At 44.7% G+C, this 19,871-nt stretch overlaps 1 protein-coding gene across 1 annotated transcript; it reads right to left on the reverse strand.

Moving 5' to 3' along the window:
* Positions 1-321: 321 nt before the first annotated feature.
* LOC146073031 (proprotein convertase subtilisin/kexin type 5-like) lies at positions 322-16,583 on the reverse strand. The gene is made up of 4 exons (XM_083180206.1): positions 16,563-16,583; positions 14,840-14,962; positions 6,522-6,693; positions 322-1,997 (listed from the first exon to the last, which is right to left on the reverse strand). The coding sequence occupies exons 1-4, from the start codon at positions 16,581-16,583 to the stop codon at positions 1,582-1,584; spliced, it is 732 nt and encodes a 243-aa protein (XP_083036332.1). The 3' UTR covers positions 322-1,581.
* Positions 16,584-19,871: the final 3,288 nt, after the last annotated feature.

The raw sequence follows: 19,871 nt of genomic DNA on the forward strand, positions 1-19,871 counted from the left end.
GATTTTTCATCGTATAGGGGGTCAAAATCGCGTCGCATCACATGCCATCGGGTACATGGCATGCGATGCGATACGTTCATCGTACGATGTACATCGGGGGTGCCGCTATAATACACAAGTACCAAGTTGTGTGCCATCTACCTAGCAGTGGTAGACCAGGCCAGGGTATACGATCATGGGGATTGTATAGAACCTTCATATTTGACTGTAACTTAAAAACATATTGCTCTGCAAATGTCTCCCATAAAATGTAACTTAACATTTAATTATAAAGCATTGACCCTCATTTAACTATAATACAATTCAGTAAAGTAAGGGGACAACAGGCAGTGTTTATTTCAAGCTTCATACATTTTATGAATTTATGTACACTAGGTTATAAAAGCATCACTATGCACACAATACAGTATATGCCATGTGCCTTTTAATACAGCACCTAAGATTTTTGAGGTGAATAAAAGCCACCTCAAAGGTGATGCTACAATGTGACCCTTTTGTGTGAGTAAAACATTCTGTACATGCATCCCCAGGAAGCTTACATATTGCGGCCGATTCCAACGTGATCGCACAGCCGTGAATGTGCACCGTGCATCAATCAGGTAGAAGGCGTACCTCCATAGAGAAATCCTGCCTTGCAAATTAATGTTTACGCCTTGCGAATGAATGTGTATGCAGCCCTGCAAAAATGTCTACATCCATTAGTAAGATGCTCACCATCACATTATATTTTCACTGATCACTACTGATCGCAGGCTCAGAGGAGCCAGAAACTTTCTCGGCAGCATCAATGAAATCGGTCTGATCGAGGCCGGATCGGACATCATACACCCTCCCCTAACAGGTTCTTGCATGTCTGCATTTCCCTGACACTCCCAGCATTTTTTCCATCACGCCTAGCATTTTCCTTAACACTCCCATTAAAATGCCGGTTACCACTCACGGATGCCTACTTCCTGTCAATCACCTTGCAAATGGCTAGCAAAGAAAAAAGTAGTAGTCTTTCATCGCAGTGCAGCATTGTGCACAATGCTACATGTGTTGGTGTAAAAGTGGTTCTCATCTCCAGTCAACAGATACCCCAACAAGACATGTTTTCTGCATTCCTTTACATGTGTATAGATGTACTTTGCTAGGTCAGTAATTATCCCACACTTTTCCACAGACAAAAATGGAAAACATGTTCGGAATAAATGAGGACTGGAGTTGTATCGCAGTGGTTGTCAACCTCAACCCTCTTGTTTTCCCATCAGGTCTCATTTTGAAGATTTCTGTGGAAGCGGGTGGGACAAATATTGACCCAGAAAAAAACAGTAGGTGGATATACCTGAGCATAATTTAAGGAAACCACAAAACATAACCTGTGAGGTAATTATGAGGACTGTAGTCGAGAACTCTTGATGTAACGAGTACAAGAGCTGATACATAGTGTAAAGTGGATTCCGTCAGTTTGGAAATAAATGACTGTCTTCTATTTAACCATATTACTGACCCAAGTGTAGACCTACACTTGTATACTAAGAAAACTAGCTTTGGCCAGCAATCACATACATATCAGTAATTATCAGGCGCTGCTTTGCGGACTTACACTTTGTTTATGCGGTCCAGATCATGCAGTACTCCTCTGTCACCCGGACTTAGCTTAAAGCTAAGTTTTTTGTACACAGTTCCATCTCTAGTGCTATATACTACGTCACATTCATCCAAACTGTCCTCCTCAGCATCAGATCCCTTTTTGTGAACAATGCTATCCTCGTGATAGTAAGACACTGCCTGGGAACTGCCTCTTAACCTTTCATAGCTCTGTTTCCAGCACAACATCTTCTTGGATTTGATCTGCCAAATGCTAAATACAGTAACCGCCATGACCACCACCAAAAAAAATAAAACAGGGGCTGCAGTAGAATAATGAGAGTTTGATGGAGCGAAATTTGTTCCAAGCTTCAGGTTCTTCAGAGCAACTTGCTCGGCCTCAAGCTGGAGGTGCTTTATGCACAGCACTACAAGACAATGAGTAGAGATAACAATTAGTAAGGGTTTTTTTCTAGTACTTTTTTTTTTTTAACCATCTTCTCAAGCCAGTGTCTTACATAAATACATACCCCTAAATGCATACCACACCAATATCTTTAATATGAAATAATTTAGTACCATTTTCCTTTAAGTCATTCAATGCATGCCTAATAAATAAAGTCTGTCCAATCTAAAATGTAAATACTTTCACTGCGTCATGGGATTGGTTATAAAACATGAGTGAGTCATTACACACCAGGAGAGTGTTCCATTCACTGTCACCTCTCCTTGTACTTGGAAAAACTCCTGTTGGCACAAAGTAAGTGTTAAGCGACTGCTTTGTAAGTGTTTGCACTCGGGTGCTAGGCACTGGCAGACTTGTATTTTCAGGTGTCTCATAATGTTCTTAGAAAAAAATATAACATGGTTGCTGACTTTCTTGCTGCCCTCTCCGGGAGAGGGCAGCCAGCTCAGTATGACAGGGGCCGAGCCAAATACAGGAGCAAAAAGGGGTGGTGCTGGGGAGGAGCCACAGCCGGGCTGACCTGTTTTGGGGGCTTGGGTAGGGTGATTGCGTCATTTAGCCCCAGCACTGAAATTGGTGCTGGGGCTAAATGGTGCTGGGGCTAAATGTTTCACCCAGCTGGAGAGGCGATGGTCTGACTTGAAGAGGAGCCAGCCAGACCTCCTTGTCCGACTGAGGAGGAACAATAGACGCTGTATCTTTCATTTTGCCACCTTATCAATGGTATTGTTTGCAAATATTAGCATACGTTTGGTCTTTTGTGCACAGATTAGCAAACGTTTGGTATTGTTTGCACGTTAGCAAACATTTGATAATGTTAGCATATATTTGGTGACATGTTGATTTGGTGTGTGTGTGATTGAATACAGTATTTTGGTGTTTTTCTATATATCTTTTTTTCAAATTTAAATGACATTTGTTGGTGTAAACATAGGCCCTATTTAGTGAGCATTTGTCCAAAGTTTACCATGGATTGTTTTGAAATGTTGTTTTAGCCATAAGTGTATTTTTAATTTTTTTTTTGTTTCGGGTTGTGTGGATAAAGATTACAATCTGCTTCTATTTTCCTAAACTTTTTTTGGTACTCTTTACCTAGAACGGCGCCCGCGATCAGAATCGCGGGCGTCGGGGGTAAAAAATCGAGGTAATCGCGGGCATCGCGGGTAAATCGCGGGTACATCAAAATCGGGTACCCGCGATTACCGCGATTTTCCCATAGGGAACAATGTTAAAAAGCCTGATTGACCGCGATTTTACTGTAAAATGCCTCAATGCCCGCGATTTTCCCATAGGAATCAATGTTAAATGGGCTACAGAGCCCAAATAGCCCCAATTAACCCTTAAATGTCCCCCCAATTTTTGTACGCCACCCCACGATCCACGCCAACCCGAAGCGTGGCGAGCGCAGCGAGCCCGCGAGGGGCGGCGGTACGCGTCCTCCGACCTTTTCATGCCCTACTATCCACGTCGGCGTGGAGTTGAGAATAGAATAGTGTGGCGAGCGCAGCGAGACTCCGAGCCCGAAGCGTGGCGAGCGCAGCGAGCCCCGCGAGGGGACGCGGATACCTTCACAGGTAAACGCGTCCCTTCGCGGGCTTCACAGGTGTCCGCGTCGCCACGGACACCTGTGAAGTCCGCGAGGGGACGCGTATAACTGTGAAGGTATCGCTGCGCTCGCCACACTATTCTATTCTCAACTCCACGCCGACGTGGATAGTAGGGCATGAAAAGGTCGGAGGACGCGTACCGCCGCCCCTCGCGGGCTCGCTGCGCTCGCCACGCTTCGGGTTGGCGTGGATCGTGGGGTGGCGTAAAAAAATTGGGGTGACATTTAAGGGTTAATTGAGCCTATTTGGGCTCTGTAGCCCATTTAACATTGATTCCTATGGTAAAATCGCGGGCATTGAGGCATTGAATGCAAAATCGCGATCAATCTGACTTTTTAACATTGTTCCCTATGGGAAAATCGCGGTGATCGCGGGCATCGCGTCGCGGCCGTTTATGTGCTGCCCGCGATGTCGCGATCACCGCGATGGGCGCCGTTCTAGGTAAAGAGTACCCTTTTTTTATTTTTCCCTCCCACCTCCTTTACATCAACTACAATCAAAAATGACAGCACAGCACACACCTTGCCACCAGCCGCAAGTGGAGGAAGAGGAGGAGGAGACGGAAGACGCCGCCCACCCCATCTCCCCAAGCCCTACCTGCTGCACCACCCCTACCCACTCCCCTACCCACTCCCACTCCCCTACCTCAAACCACTCCCCTACCCCATCACAACAGACAGCCAGCCAACCTCCTGCCACTACACCAATGCTGGGAGAGTCGGGGGAAATGCTGACCCTGGAAGGTGATGCCAGCCATAAGTAACCAATATGCCTAATGTATTAATGTACATTTGTCATAACTGCTGTCTACATTGCACATGTACTCTCCTATCTGTCCAGCATTCCACGCCCACCATTATATTCCTCGCACACAGCTCCACTTCAAACCCTCCACTTACACTCAATTGTGGCACACATTTCACTACAGAACATACTGTACACTCCTCACATTCATATAGAAGGCCATATGTAATTGCATTGACCCATATATCAGCACACTCCAAACCATTGGTAATACCTCTGGCTCGGTCTGTTTGATCCAAGGACTGTTGGGTCTCCTCCTCCATGAACACTGGGTCCCTTGGTATAGTTTGTGAGTGTGGCCATGCAGCACCCCTTCAGTGAAATGCACACCTTACGTCCATTACAGTCTCCCAGACTTCGTGAAGGATCAAACTGGCAAGGCCCAACAATGTCATGAGCCTTCCACTGCATACCTTACTCCTGAGGTTTGTCCTATTTCCCCCAGCACAAGGCTAGGCCATCTTGGCCTGCATACATCCTGCTAAGAAGCCAAAGGGCATCTGATTTAAACTCATGTAATCTGTGTGTGTGTGCCCATCGTACTAGTTTGTAACATCTTCACAGCAGGTCCCTCTTCAATCCTGTTATGGAATTATTGTTGTGTTCATATTTCAATTACTGCATCTTTTTAATGACAATCTTAACATGTGTTTTTATTAAGCAGCAATAATTCACAACAACATTTTCCATCCCAACAGCATCCCCACACCTGCCTTCAAACCGAGAGGCGGTCCTGCGCATATTGGGCCATTTGCGCAGGAATCTGCTGAATGCTGCGGAGAACGTGGGCCAGCTCCAGGAACTCCTTCATTTATTATTTTAATTTTAATATTACTAAAAGTTTTTGTACAGTTAGAATTTGTCTGTTTTTTGTTAAAATATGTTACAGATTTTTGTAGGGGCTTTGAAAATAGGTACATCTACACATGTGTAATAGTATTTATATATGTGGTGTAAAGTGCAGGGTAATGAATACATGTTGGTGTGTGCATGGGTGTGTTTTGAGGGTAAAGGGAACATTTAGAAAATGGGTGAATGATTGATATTGCTGTAGTGAACATTGGAACATATTATTAGGTTTGTGTTTCATCTTAACAAATAGGGAAATAATGGCTAATAGATGAATGTAAACATTGTTAACAGCATACACGGATTTAAACAACAAAAAAACACAAATCTTGGATGTGTAAAATTACGTTAAATATTTCTTTACAAGCATTAATGTTTGCACACATTACCTCCCTTTGGCCCTCATTCTGATCAGATCGCTCCCCTGTGTGTTCACACAGAGGAGCGATGTTTTGCATGCACATAAACATTTATGCGCATGTGCAGCCTCTTTGGGGGGACGCCTGCGGCAAATTGATTATTTGCCGGCCCGTTCGCATGGTTGCAGTGCGGGCGGGGGGGACAGGGGGCGGTGGCAATGGGTAGTGCCCATGAGAACACCCAGCGTTTCCTGGGTGTTCTCATGAAAACGCTAGGCGTTCTGATTTAAATTATGGCGTGATGAGTGTGTCAGGGGCGGGCAGCTGACATCATCAGATGTCAGCTGCCCACCCTGTTTCTATATTAGGGCGCCAAAAAAAGGAAGTCACCAGAGTCACTTAGATTTGCGGGTGCTTAGGAAATCATTCGATGGACGGCGTATAAAGATCCATTTGCGAGGCTGTGAATGGATCATTATGCAAAACATCCATTCAAATGTGTGCGGAGACATTCATGGCAAGGGGAGGTCAGACAATCGTGCGGGCGATGGACGGCTTTTTGTTGGCTTGCAAAGCTGCTAAATCCGGAGTTTTGCAAGTCAACCAGAATGAGGGCCTTTGTGTGTTGTCAGAGTATGTATTTGTACACTACTACTGTATCATGTATCTCACGACATAAGTTCCATGGTAAATCATAATGGTGCCTGATGCTGGTTCTTGGAGGAAGGATCTACAGAACCCTCCTGATGGGAATAAAGTACATGACATTTATGTATATTATATTTATTTATGGCTATTTCAAATATGTCATATTTCAACAAAAGGTTCTAATAAACGACTGTAATCATTGCATTATTTAGTACGTACCCGAATTTAAGTCACAAAAGCAGCAGTCATTCTGATCAGCTTCTGAGTCACAACAGTGGATACATTTCATTTCCTCAGGAGACCAGGCAGTATTGGTTCTGCAGGATATGCAGTGGTTGGCTCCAGGGCCAGAGCAGTGTCTACACGAGGAGTCACAGGGCTGGCACACATTCTACAACAACACAAAAGAACAAATCAAACAACAATATCGTTTCCAGAAATCTCTAAAGCTGGCCATACATCAGAAAGATCGATCTTAAGATCGATTGCACTCATGATTGTGTACAATTTCCCTTGAAATCCCCGGCAGTCCTTGGTGGTTTTTGGACACACAATCTACACACAATCCATCATACAATCAGTCATACAATCCATCTGCTGCATGATTTTGTACACAAGATGTGCACACAATCTGCATACAATCCATCATACAATCAGTCTTACAATCCATCTTATGATTGATTGTATGATTGTGTACACAAGATGTGCACACAATCTGCATACAATCCATCTTACAATCAAATGAGATTGTATGATTGGGTACAATATCTTTCTGATGTATGGCCAGCTTAACATTTAATACACATCATATTTACCTACTTTTAAGAAAACATTTCAGGCAGATTGTGAAAGCAACATCTTTGAGCATGGCATTAAAGTGGATGTGTAATTCTCCGAATAAGAGAGAGTGTCATAAAATTGAGTTACTTACTGTCCATACATACTGTGACAAGGAATCACATACACTGACTGGACACAGATGCAGTCTGAGTCTTTATTTGTGTCAAGGAAACAGTATTCCAGTATGTTCATAGGGTTACAGTACAGCAGCATACATGTGTCAGCAGCACAGTTCACCATACTCCTCACAGCTTCGAATGGCCCTACCATAGCCTGCACCCCCAGCCTCTCACCTGGGCAGCTATTTCAACATCAGGAGCCATTACCTTCTGCCCTGGACACCAATTTAAAAGAAAGCCACAGGTGCTGCTAATCAGCCAATCCCTAATCACATCAGCCTAGGAAACCTGGACTGGATCTACAGTAATTATCCTGCTACTGCTCTAAAACCTGGTCCAGCTAGTTCACATTCACTTTATGTGAACTTACAGTATGCAGTCCCTGCCACAGTACAAATGTAATCGAGCCTTAGAGCCGTTGCATAGTTCGGCACATACAGTACAGCATATTGGCCATGAGCCACCTTTTTTTTAAAATGCATGTAGCCATAGTGATCAAATATGGACTTATCAGGGCCGGCGCCACCACTAGGCAGGTTTAGGCATTTGCCTAGGGCACCGGCCACTGGAGGGCGGTAGTGAGCTGCAGCAGCAGGAAGCTACCACAGAGGAGAGCAGGAGGAACTTGTACTGGAAGCTGCAGCGACCATCATTTGCCAACCAACAGCAACAAGCACTTACAGCCAGCAGCTTTATGGTGAGTTATTTCCAACTCCAATGCGCAGACCCCGCGGTGGCAAGCGCCGCGGGATCTGCGGGGAGCGTTCTGAAGTTTAAAAAAAAAAGTCAATTGTGAGAAGCTGGGGGGGGGGGGTAACCTGTAGGTTTGCCTCGGGCGCCTAGATACCTTGCAACGGCCCTGGGCCTTATAGACCTTCTAAACCATGCAGGAAAATGACACAAGGCCTTCCAGGATGTATCTTTTATTTATGTTTTTAAAGAACCAAAGTTCTATTTCAATTGATGACTTTGGAACTATTTTCATGTTACGTACATAATTTATTGGTTTATTAATATTTTATTGATATTTTAATTATGTTGTCATGCAAAGATTTTCAAAGAGTACTTGTTTAAAAAAAAAAACCCTCTAAGCCAGGGCTGGGCAACACCGGCCCTCCAGATGTTGATGAACTACACATCCCAGCATGCCTTGCATCAGTTTCAGCATGGCCACATAGCAAAACTAATGCAAAGCATCCTGGGATGTGTAGTTCATTAACATCTGGAGGGCCGGTGTTGCCCAGCCCTGCTCTAAGCTGTCAAGTGTATTCTTCTTACTCTTTTGCTGTGATCAAATAACTAAAAAGATCATGTTTAAAAAATGTAGTGCCTTTTGTTACTGGTCCTGGATTACAATCAATAGCTAAGGCAAATTCACTTGATGAAAGACGTACCATTATTTTTTTATTAACGGTTTCTTATTAGTGCACACATATTCCGCAGAGCTTTACAGAGTATAGTTGAACAATTACATCAGTCTCTGCCCCAGTGGAGTTTACAATCTATGTTCCCTAACACATGTACACGCACACACATACTGTACATTCTAGGGTTAATTTGTTGGGAGTACAATTAACCTACCAGTATATTTTGGGATTGTGGGAGGAAACAGGAGTACCCGGATTAAACCCACTCATGCACGGGGAGAATATACAAACTCTGCACAGTTAAGGCCCCCATACATAGAGCCGACTTGTCCTAAGGACAAGTCGGACCCAATTCTCCTCCGAGCCGCCCGGCAGCTCCCCGGGAGGCTCACATAGGACTTTGATGGGCCATTTTTTCCATGTGATAAATCGCATGTGATTCATCACATGTAAAAAAAATAACAGGGAGCTGCAGGGCGGTGAGGAGCAGTGGGGGTGGGCGGCTGGGGAGGAAGCAGCGGGGCGCAGCAGCGCGTTACCAGATCAGTGCTGGGGGTGGGCGGCGGTGCCCACCTTTAGAGCCATGGTGGGAATTTAACCCATAAACTCAGTGCTGTGAGGCAGTAATGCTAACCATAACACCATCCGTACTGCCCCAACCATTTCACAGTAAAGTGCAGAATGAGGCAATAACTTTGAAAATTGTATTTCTATTTACATGATTGTTGTCAAATGGCCAAAGTGGTTCCACATACAGTAGGGGGTGTTTACACCTTGTGGTGTACCAAATGGATACTACACATACCTCCTAACGGGACTGATTCCATTACTGTTCCTATTAAAAATATGTATGAAAACTTAAAATGAGGTTGCTATAATGAGTATGCACCCTTTAGTACTTGTTAACTGATAGTATAGATGACTACTGAGGATGTTTAAAAAATGCCATATTAACATTAAATCAATGAACAAAGACAAACAACAACATTTGTATTTGACAGTAGTGTAGCTAACATTTTGGGGGGTTTTGCCATTAATTATCATTGCATGCTTAATCATAGATGAATAAGGATTCAGAACAATAGTTCTATACATAATTATCAATCCATTGTACTTGCACAGTCAAGTCAGATTTATCTAATTGGCTCAGGAGGCAATCAACCATTTACATGTGCAACACCTTTTTGCGGTTTGAGAGACACATTCAGAAATTAGTAATTATGACGGCCACACTAAAACGTAACCTGTACAAAAATGTATAACACTGTAAATGTAACACAAGAATAATAGCACCTTTTTGTAGTCATGCCTTATTTACTGTATCCGTATTATTAAAAAGTCCACAAAGCCATAAAATTGTGTCAATCACCTCTTAGCTCTGTAGAACATTTCCCCAAATACTTAATAACATATCCCTTCCCCATAATGACTAATCTGCTCATCATCTCTGTTTTAACATTTAACACCCCATGCTTGATTCTTCCTTATGTAGAAATAAAGGGGGACATTTACCAAAATGGATTCGTAGAAAAAAGGTGTATTCGTAGGCAGAAATACACCTTTTTTTTACGAATTTGTATTTATGGGATTTACAATCCCAAAAATACAACAATTCGTATTCCTAAAGATGGAACATTCGTATTTGTATTTACAAATACGAATGTCTACACCATCGATAGAATACGACAGAAATCACCATTCAAAAGAATGGTGGTTTCTGATTTACTAAGCAGCCGTACTGATAATACGGCTGCTAAGTGGTGTAAAACACCCACGCAAATACGACAGGAAAATACACCTTGCTTTCCCTGTCGTATTTGCTTTAAGCCTGCACGGATCAGTCAGATCCGTGCAGGCTTTAGTGTAAAAAAATAGAAAAATAAATATTTAAAAAAAAAACGGCGTGGGGTCCCCCCCACAGCCGAAACCAGCACCAGGCTGACAGCCTGGAGCCGGTAATTAAAAATCAGGGAACCCGACAAATAGGGGTTCCCCGATTTTTAACAACCAGCCCCAGGCTCCAGGTCCGGGGCTGGTTCCCAAAATACGGGGGACAAAATGACTAGGGGTCCCCCGTATTTCAAGAACCAGCCCCAGGCACAACCAGCCACCAGGGTAATGCCACAGCCGGGGGAGACTTTTTATACAAGTCCCCCCGGCCAAAGCATTAACCCTACCGACCAGTCAGCCTACCGACCAGTCCCCCCCCTCCAGGACTTACCTGACCAGGCTGAAGCCTGGTGCTGTCCTCGATGCCCCTGGGCGGTGGGCATCGAGCTGATGAATGGTGTAAAAAAAGATTAAACTATTGTCTAATACTGGGGCACTATGAGTCCCAGCAAGCCTCCCCCGCAAGCTGGGACTTGGAGAACCACAAGTCCCAGCCTGCGGGGCATTAAAGGGCCCGCTGGGTCTTGTAGTGCCACAGTATTAAAAATAGTACAATAAAACACACTGACACATACTTAAAATAAAACTTTAATACATACAAAGCCCACACATACTAATACTTACCTATCTTCTTTCCGTAGGTAGCCCTGGTCCTGTGTCGTCTTCTGGTCCTGTGTCGTCTTCTGGATCCATGTCGACGTCGCTGTCCATGTCGGCGATGGCGTCCCCGTCCGGATCCGACGAAATCCATAGAGGAAGCTGTGGAAGGAAACTATACTCACCTGTCCCAGGGCGACGTAGTCCAGGTAAGGGTCTTGGCAAAAAAACAAACCGACACCCGAAACCAGCCCGGACAGTAGGAGCCGCACAGTGTTTGTGTACATCATGCGGCTCCGCCTCCCGAATGCCGCTATTGGCCGCCTTGCGGCCTAGCGGCCAATCAGGAGCCGCTAGGCCGCAAGGCGGCCAATAGCGGCATTCGGGAGGCGGAGCCGCACGATGTACACAAACACCGTGCGGCTCCTACTGTCCAGGCTGGTTTCGGGTGTCGGTTTGTTTTTTTGCCAAGACCCTTACCTGGACTCATAGTGCCCCAGTATTAGACAATAGTTTCATCTTTTTTTACACCATTTATCAGCTCGATGCCCACCGCCCAGGGGCATCGAGAACAGCACCAGGCTTCAGCCTGGTCAGGTAGGTCCTGGAGGGGGGGACCCTTTATTGGGGGGTCCCCACTCCCCCAGGGCCCCTGGCCAGGCTGACTGGTCGGTAGGGTTTATTCTTTGGCCGGGGGGACTTGTATAAAAAGTCTCCCCCCGGCTGTGGCATTACCCTGGTGGCTGGTTGTGCCTGGGGCTGGTTCTTGAAATACGGGGGACCCCTAGTCATTTTGTCCCCCATATTTTGGGAACCAGCCCCGGACCTGGAGCCTGGGGCTGGTTGTTAAAAATCGGGGAACCCCTATTTGTTGGGTTCCCTGATTTTTAATTAACCGGCCCCGGCTCTGTCAGCCTGTGCTGGTTACAGCTGTGGGGGGGACCCCACGCCGATTTTAAATTTATTTATTTTTCTATTTTTTTTTACACTCTGCAGCCTGCACGGATCTGACTGATCCGTGCAGACTGCCTGTACGAATTTGTATTAGCGGCCGTATATATGGCCAGCTAATACGAATGGTTACACCATCGGAGGGTTACAAAGCAGTCGTATCTGACTGCTTTGTACATTCCCCTCCGGAACACGACTTTGCATACGACTGAAACAGACATATGCAGCCGTAGGGGAAATACCAATACGAAAAACTAGGTTTTTCATATTGGTAAATTTCCCCCAAAACATCTCCCCCTCCAAAAAAAAGCCTGTTTAACAGTAGTTGCTATACTGTGGACAAGTCAGATGGAAATGTTTTTCACTTCTAAAATTATTTCTCTGATCTCTTTCTGATTCTAGAACTATTTCTAAGAATTATAAAAACAATTATATATATCCAGTTGTCTGGTCTCTTTATTTCTACGAGTGCCGCCGTCACCCAGCATCTACATATCCCTGGAGTCTACCGGGTATTCATAAGGGGGGGCACCGTGTTGTTGTTATATCGCTTTGCAAATACAGCGGAGAGCCGCACCATCCTCTCTCTCTCTCTCTCTCTCTCTCTCTCTCTCTATATATATATATAAATAAAATGGCAGTACAGTGTGTTCTCTGCAGGGATCTGGGAAGGTAACCACTTCCCTAATGCCAAGACCATGCCCTAGTGACAGGGCAAGCTCCAGGTCTTGTGTTGCAGACAGTGCTTTTTCTGATCACAATACACAGGGTCCCCACAATATCCAGTGAACATGTTGTGCTGGGGGTAAGGATGCCAATCCTGGGAGAGGAATTGGCAGGATCCCGGGATTTAGGGTATTTTTGGCCGAGATTTCAACTGAAGCCTCCAATCCCGGTTTTCCTAGCTCAAAATGTGCAGAGCCTGAATCCCAGGAGGGATTTGGTTATAGTTCCTCCAGTAATTATATTAATTCTAAATAATAGCTGCCAAAATATTTAATTATTCTTTAAGAATGCATTTATTTATTCTCACTTCATAGCATTAATCTAAACGAGTAATAAATATGTCCTCATACATCAATTCTGCAGTCACACCAAACAGCCCCTCTTGCCACACCAGGTCTTTTGAGATGCTGAAAGCGCTGGGGATCTTTTAATAGACAATGCATTTTAGTAGACATTGTGCCTGGAGAAAGGGTATGTTTTGGCACCCACCCCCCCTAGCTATTTTTTCTTCTTATAGTAATGCCCCTTACACATTGTGCAGCACTGCACATTATGCCATTATGTCCCATAATGCCTCTTACACATTATGCCACACAAACCGTAATGCCAATTGCGCATTTTGCCACACAAACTGTAATGCCCATTACACATTATGCCACACAAACCATAATTCCTTTTACATACTATGGTTTCACACAGTTATCCCACTGACACCATTTTATGTCCCACACACAAACATGCCCCTTACAAATGATGCTCCACAGTAAAGCTTATACCCCATACATTAATTACAGTAATTGTATGACCTACATGCTCACTGCTAGTAGTTACATGCTCCTTGCAGGGCATTCTTGCTCATTGCCTTGGGTTTCTTGTTCATTGCCAGCAGTTCATGCTCGTTGCCAGCGGGTGTTAAATGCTGATTGCCAGGGGTAGGTACAAGCACATCGGTGGGGAAGGGGGTTACATGCTCTTCGCCATGGGGAAGTTACATGCTTGTTGCCAGGGGGATTACATGCTCGCTGCCAGGGCAGTTACATGCTTGTTGCCAGGGGGTAGTAATATTCTCATTGCCAGGGAAGAGTAATATGCCTGTTGCTGGGGGGTTACATGCTCATTGCCAAGGGAGGAGGATGCATGCTTTTTGCCAAGGGGCTTACATGCTCATTACCAGGGGGTGTTGCTCAGGGCATTCCAGTCTAACAGCCAGCACTCTCGGAATCCGGCTGGGACTTCTAGTATCTGTCTTCTCTAAGGCCATTTGGAGAGACCACCGCAGACAGAGACTCTGCATCGCTGGCTCCTCTCTACCAGTGTCTCCTGCCTCCTCCTGTACACACAGTGGAGGAGAGAGGAGTGGGAGCCTCTGGCGAACCCTCTCTCCACCCCGACTCCTGGAGCTTGAGCACCACCGGAGCCACCCTCCCTACGCCTCTGAACATAGATACTATGCATCACAGTATTAGTCATGTAGTAGACTGTGTTGTTTAATAATATATATCACTGCACATCAATGCAATATACTGTACAGTAGTTGTAAGTCACAAATACATAACTGTCTGGAGAAACACTCTGAAAAGCAGACTCCTCTGCAATCCCAGGCAGAAGGGTGGAACATTAAGATATATTCACAGGTTATATGACGCATAATATCATTTTAGTTCATAGCAGCATTAAATTCTGTTCAATTACAGTAGCAACAATTAACAAAAACTGAATTCATAAGTTTTCTGTTAGAGGTTAATTGGATTAATTAAGATTATCACTTTTTGAAAATTGATGATACTGTTTTATTTTTAGGACTGTTTCTACACCTCCTCCTTGAGTTGTTCTCATGTGTGCACCTGCAAGTAATTATTTCACTATTTCAGTACTGTATCGGTTGTCACTCAGTCTGATTTGGATGATCACTGACTGAATCATAAAAAAAATTCAACGCATCCTAAAATTTGACAGACTGGGTCCTGTCCGGTATGGAAAATAATTGATATTAAGGTAGTTTGTTTAAACAATTGCTGTGCTCTAAGAAATATAGAAATTGACTTACATCATCGTCCAGGTAACGCTGCTCCTCGCACTGTGGATAACAGATTCCTCCTTTAAGGGTACTGCCTCGGTCACAAGTTAGGCATCCTAGAACTGACGAGTCTGTACAAAGCACAACAATGCACTATGGGTTATGGAATAGCAATCTGACATGCACTAATAAGAGATGAACCACATCCAGTATAGAATAACCAGAATCTTTGATGTTTGGCTTGGTTGTCTACCATCCCAGTTCCTACAGGATAGTCCCATTTGAAGTTCTTATCTCCTGCTGCCCTGCATCATAAATCAAATCTCCCATATTGTTTACTGCAGCCAGAGTACCACAAAGGGAATAGCATGGACCGTGATCCGCCACAGTCCCTATGAATGCTCTCTGGCACAGGAGTCACTAATGTCAACTTTCAGCAACCCGCTGAAAGTCCCCCTGCAGTAGGAAACACAGCCTATAGGCCCCATTCGGACCTGATCGCACTGGTGCGAATTCGCATAACAGCCGATTATCAATAAACTGCGCATGCGTATGGACCGCAATGCATGTGCGCAACGCTTACTAGAAATTAAGTTCTGCTACTTTTTCTATTTGCAAGCTGACAGGAAGTAAACATCTGCAGGTGGTAACCGACAGCTTCATGGGAGTGCCAAGAAAAACACTAGGCATGCCGGAATCGCAGGGCAAAATAGCGATGTGGCAATAAAAATGAGGCAGCACTTGCTATTTTTAACAGTTTGGACTCCGAGTGCATCTCTGGACACTGCCACCCATCACTCCCTGCCTACCCTGGGGCCATGCATTTGCCAGTCACCCATGGAACATTGCCCTAAACCCACTGTGGATTACAAATTTCGCACCAATCGTGAGGACTTCTCAAACATTTGGGAATAAGATCATCCTCCAGCGTGAATAAACCCACTGTGGATTATAGATTTCGCACCAATCGTGAGGACTTCTCAAACATTTGGGTATAAGATCATCTCCAGCGTCATTTTCTATATCCGGCACGGTAGGTGACTCTTCTACATCACTGAGTGGCACAAACCCAGTGGATCAAGGAGCATATCATCTCCACGAGAGTAAGACAAATTAGCACTTCTCCAGATACAAATAAGTATAAGCCTTCATTGTCTATATCATTTATTGATACACATGCTACAAGTTTAACCTCAATATTGTCATTTATGTTTATTTCTTCTTTTTTTAATAAACAATATTGTAATATTCAATTGATTTTTTCTGTTTTATCTTTAATAATGCTCTTTATTGTGAGCTGTGGCTGAGTGTGAAAATGTTTTAGTAGTAGAAATATAGAATCTTTAAGGCAGATAAGAACCATATGGACCATCTAGTCTAGCTAAATACTCAAAAGGGTATAAAGGTTTCAAATTCATTTTTACCAATATATGATCATATAGGAATTTGCACAAGGTTAAATGACATTTGGAATTTATTGCAAAGGCATCACATTTATTATCATGTGTATTGCTTTGAATAAGAAAAAAATAAATATCACAGCAAATAGCTGAAATACTGCAAATATGATCCAGTAAAGCGTGGGGAGTCCAATGTCCTCAGTAAGTCCAACAGCAGTTTAAAACAGGCAGGTGCTTCCTAACATGTTTTATTGTCATCTGACAACTTTATCAAAGGACTTTTTGATAAAAACCTTTGATAACGAAACCATGTTAGTAGGCACCTGCCTGTTTTAAACTGCTGCTGGACTTACTGAGGACATTGGACTCCCCATGCTTTAGATCCCTTTCATGCACTCCGGCTGACACCGGGGAGGTGATAACCCGCACGGCCAAAAGTCGTGCCATACACTGTAGTTAATAATGGACATGATTGTGTCCATTCATACGTGACGGCTATGGCCCGGCCGCCCGGTTGCAGCCGGATGTCACCACTGGAAGGGACGGCTGCCAGGCTGTGGCCATCCCCACCATTGTAAACTCCTGGATGCGGCACGGTTTCTTGGCCGTGTGGGGTTTTGCCACCAGTGGCTGCCGGATGTCACCTGTTATGCTATAAACCTGGTATTCCATTAGGCTGTGCAGAAGTTATGCTATACAATTATATTCCATTAGGCTGTATAGAGGCTAGGGCAGTAATTCCCAAACTTTCTTTATTCACAGAGCCCTAACTTAATCAGCATTTTTTATAACACCACCCCTAGAATAAATCTTTTATGGATACATTTTTTTAAAAGTATTCAGTTAAGTAAATAAAGCGTACCTGTCCTGCAGTTATTTAGTGGTGTACAGTTCAGTACTGGTTGTTACATATTTTATGATTGCCAGCCGCTGTCAGTTTAACTATAAATATTTTGAACCACCAAGCTGAGGCACCCCTGAGAGAGTCTAATGGCACCCCAGGGGGCTAGGCACGCAGTTTGAGAACCATTGGACTATGGCTGGGATAGCCAACTCCAGTCCTCGAGAGCTACCAACAGTTAATGTTTTCCAGATCTCCTCACAGAATCACAAGTGACGTAATTAGCGCCACCTGTGGATCTTTGAAAATGTTTCAGCTAGTAATGACTGCACCTGTGCAGCAGCTAGGTTGTCTGAAAATGTGAACTGTTGGTAGCTCTCGAGGACTGGAGTTGGCTACCACTGGACTATGGCATAGAAAAAAAAAGTTCCATTGGGCTGTATGGAGGCTATGCTATAGAAATTAATTGACTTAAAAAAGGACTGTATACACGAGTCATGCCAGATCAATAAAAAGAAACCTTTACGTGCATTTCTAAGACATGACAGCATGACATGTTTATAGTATATAGTGTCTCTCTCTTACCCCAATAAAATCTTTTTAACATTTAGACTGTAACTTATTATATAGAAGAGACCCACAAGCAGCATTTTCTTCCTGCTTACTCCATCACGGAGTGACTCCATAGCTGCAGCGCCGCAACTGGGGGGGACGTGAAAGGGGGGGGGGGGGGACTCTTATACTGGGTGCTGTATGTGATACACATATGTACCTGTAGGAGAGGGGAAACGGAGTTGAGCCAAATTACTGCCTTGGCCCAGGTGATGAAAATTATGAAAATCCTAGCTTTAGCCCTGATAGCTGTTATATAACAAAGCTTGGAGTCTTTTTTTCGTATCACCGCACTGTGTTGGTCACAAAATATTTGTTGGAATGTACAAGAACCAACATAGGTCCTTATTCTGGTTCACTTCTCAAATGAACAAACCATGTGCACTGCAGGGGGGGGGGCAGATGTAACTTTTGCAGAGAGATTTAGATTTGGGTGATATTTTGTTTCTGTGCAGGGAAAATACTAACTTCTTTATATTTACACAGCAATATAGATCTCACTTTGAAGTAAAACCCCACACAAATCTTATTCTCTCTAATCCCCCCCCCCCCCTTCAGTGCACATGGTTTTGTCTGTTCGAGACGGAATTTGCATTTGCGAGTGAACCAGAATAAGGCCAGAAGTTGGCAGGTATTCTGGTTAGTGGAGCTCCCAAGATGGATAAGTGCTCTTACTTATAAAATTTACTTTTAATAATGTATTTTTACATTCTACTTTCCCTTCTCTTGTAAAATACAGTATAAGGAAGCTTGCAAAGCATTTACCAAAGGCACACACAATGTCACAATGTCCCAATAAAAGTAAATATGTAATGAATTTATGAGATATGTTCCTTTACTGTAAACAACAGCATAAGAATATTAGAGGTCAATAACTGGTTCTGTGACCATAAAATATTTATGCAAATCACCAGTCATCCAAAGGAATTTCTAAAATGATTTTTCAATTTCTAAAATGATTTTTCAAAATAGTTGTGATGCATCTCTTATATATTTAGCCAGATCTGTCACTCAACCCCTGTGGAGAACGTTCCTGTGTAGGACAGTTTCACTTTCATGTGTCTGACGTTCCACCCCCTTGACATCACCTCCCCCCGCCAGCCAGGGCTACAGTACACGCCCACCATCCACCATTACTCCACAGCCACCATCCACCATTACTCCTGCACATCCCTACCCTCTGCCAGGACCCCCGCGACCCCCGCGACCCCCCTCCCGCGATTCGCGGGACCCCCCCGCGACCCCCCCCTCCCGCGAATTGCGGAACCCCCGTGACCCCCCCTCCCGCCATTCGCAGGACCCCGCACCCCCCCTCCCGCGATTCGTGGACCCCCGCTTTCCACCCTCCCGCAAGTCGCGGGACCCCCGCGACCCCCCCTCCCGTGATTCGCGGGACCCCCGCGAACCCCCCTCCCGCGATTCGCGGGACCCCCGCGACCCCCCTCCCGCGATTCGCAGGACCCCCGCGACCACCCCGGTATCCGGACTATTGTTAGACAGCACTTACATCGACAGCCATTACATCGACACCATAGTTCGACACCTCAATAGGTCGACATGGTTTTAGGTCGACATACCATTAGGTCGACATGTCATTATGTCGACAGCTCATTAGGTCGACAGCTCATTAGGTCGACATGTTTTTAGGTCGACACTGCCATTAGGTCGACAGTGTCTATGTCGACAGTCAAAAGGTCGACATGGGTTTTTTCACTGTTTATTGAGCCGACATGTGCCGACAGGCGGTATTTCATGCCCTACTATCCACTAGGGCGTGGTGGGGAGAATAAAATAGTGTGCCGAGCGCAGCGAGGCACCGTGCCCGAAGCATAGCGAGCGGCTGCGGTACACTTTAAACTGTGTCCATGTCGACTGTGTCGACATTTCGGCCAAAAAACAGTGAAAAAAACCCATGTCGACCTTTTGACTGTCGACATAGACTCTATCGACCTAATGGCAGTGTCGACCTAAAAACATGTCGACCTATTGAGCTGTCGACCTAATGAGCTGTCGACCTAATGAGCTGTCGACCTAATGACATGTCGACCTAATGGTATGTCGACCTAAAACCATGTCGACCTATTGAGCTGTCGAACTAATGGTGTCGATGTAATGGCTGTCGATGTAAGTGCTGTCTAATATCCGTCCCAGACCCGACCACCCCCTCCCGTGATTCGCTGGACCTCCGCGACCACCCCCTCCACGAAAC

The sequence above is a fragment of the Crinia signifera genome, chromosome 4 (genome assembly GCF_055691185.1).
Source record: "Crinia signifera chromosome 4, ASM5569118v1, whole genome shotgun sequence".
Lineage (NCBI taxonomy): Eukaryota > Metazoa > Chordata > Amphibia > Anura > Myobatrachidae > Crinia > Crinia signifera.

What these genes read in the sequence shown, in the direction of transcription:
- LOC146073031 (XM_083180206.1), bottom strand. Translation starts at nt 16,583, where the DNA reads ATGGGGAGTCCAATGTCCTCA. An exon ending in TGGGGAGTCCAATGTCCTCA is followed by an intron (nt 14,963 to 16,562) that starts GTAAGTCCAGCA and finishes CATAACCCATAG; the next exon opens with TGCATTGTTGTGCTTTGTAC. An exon ending in AGCGTTACCTGGACGATGAT is followed by an intron (nt 6,694 to 14,839) that starts GTAAGTCAATTT and finishes GTGTTGTTGTAG; the next exon opens with AATGTGTGCCAGCCCTGTGA.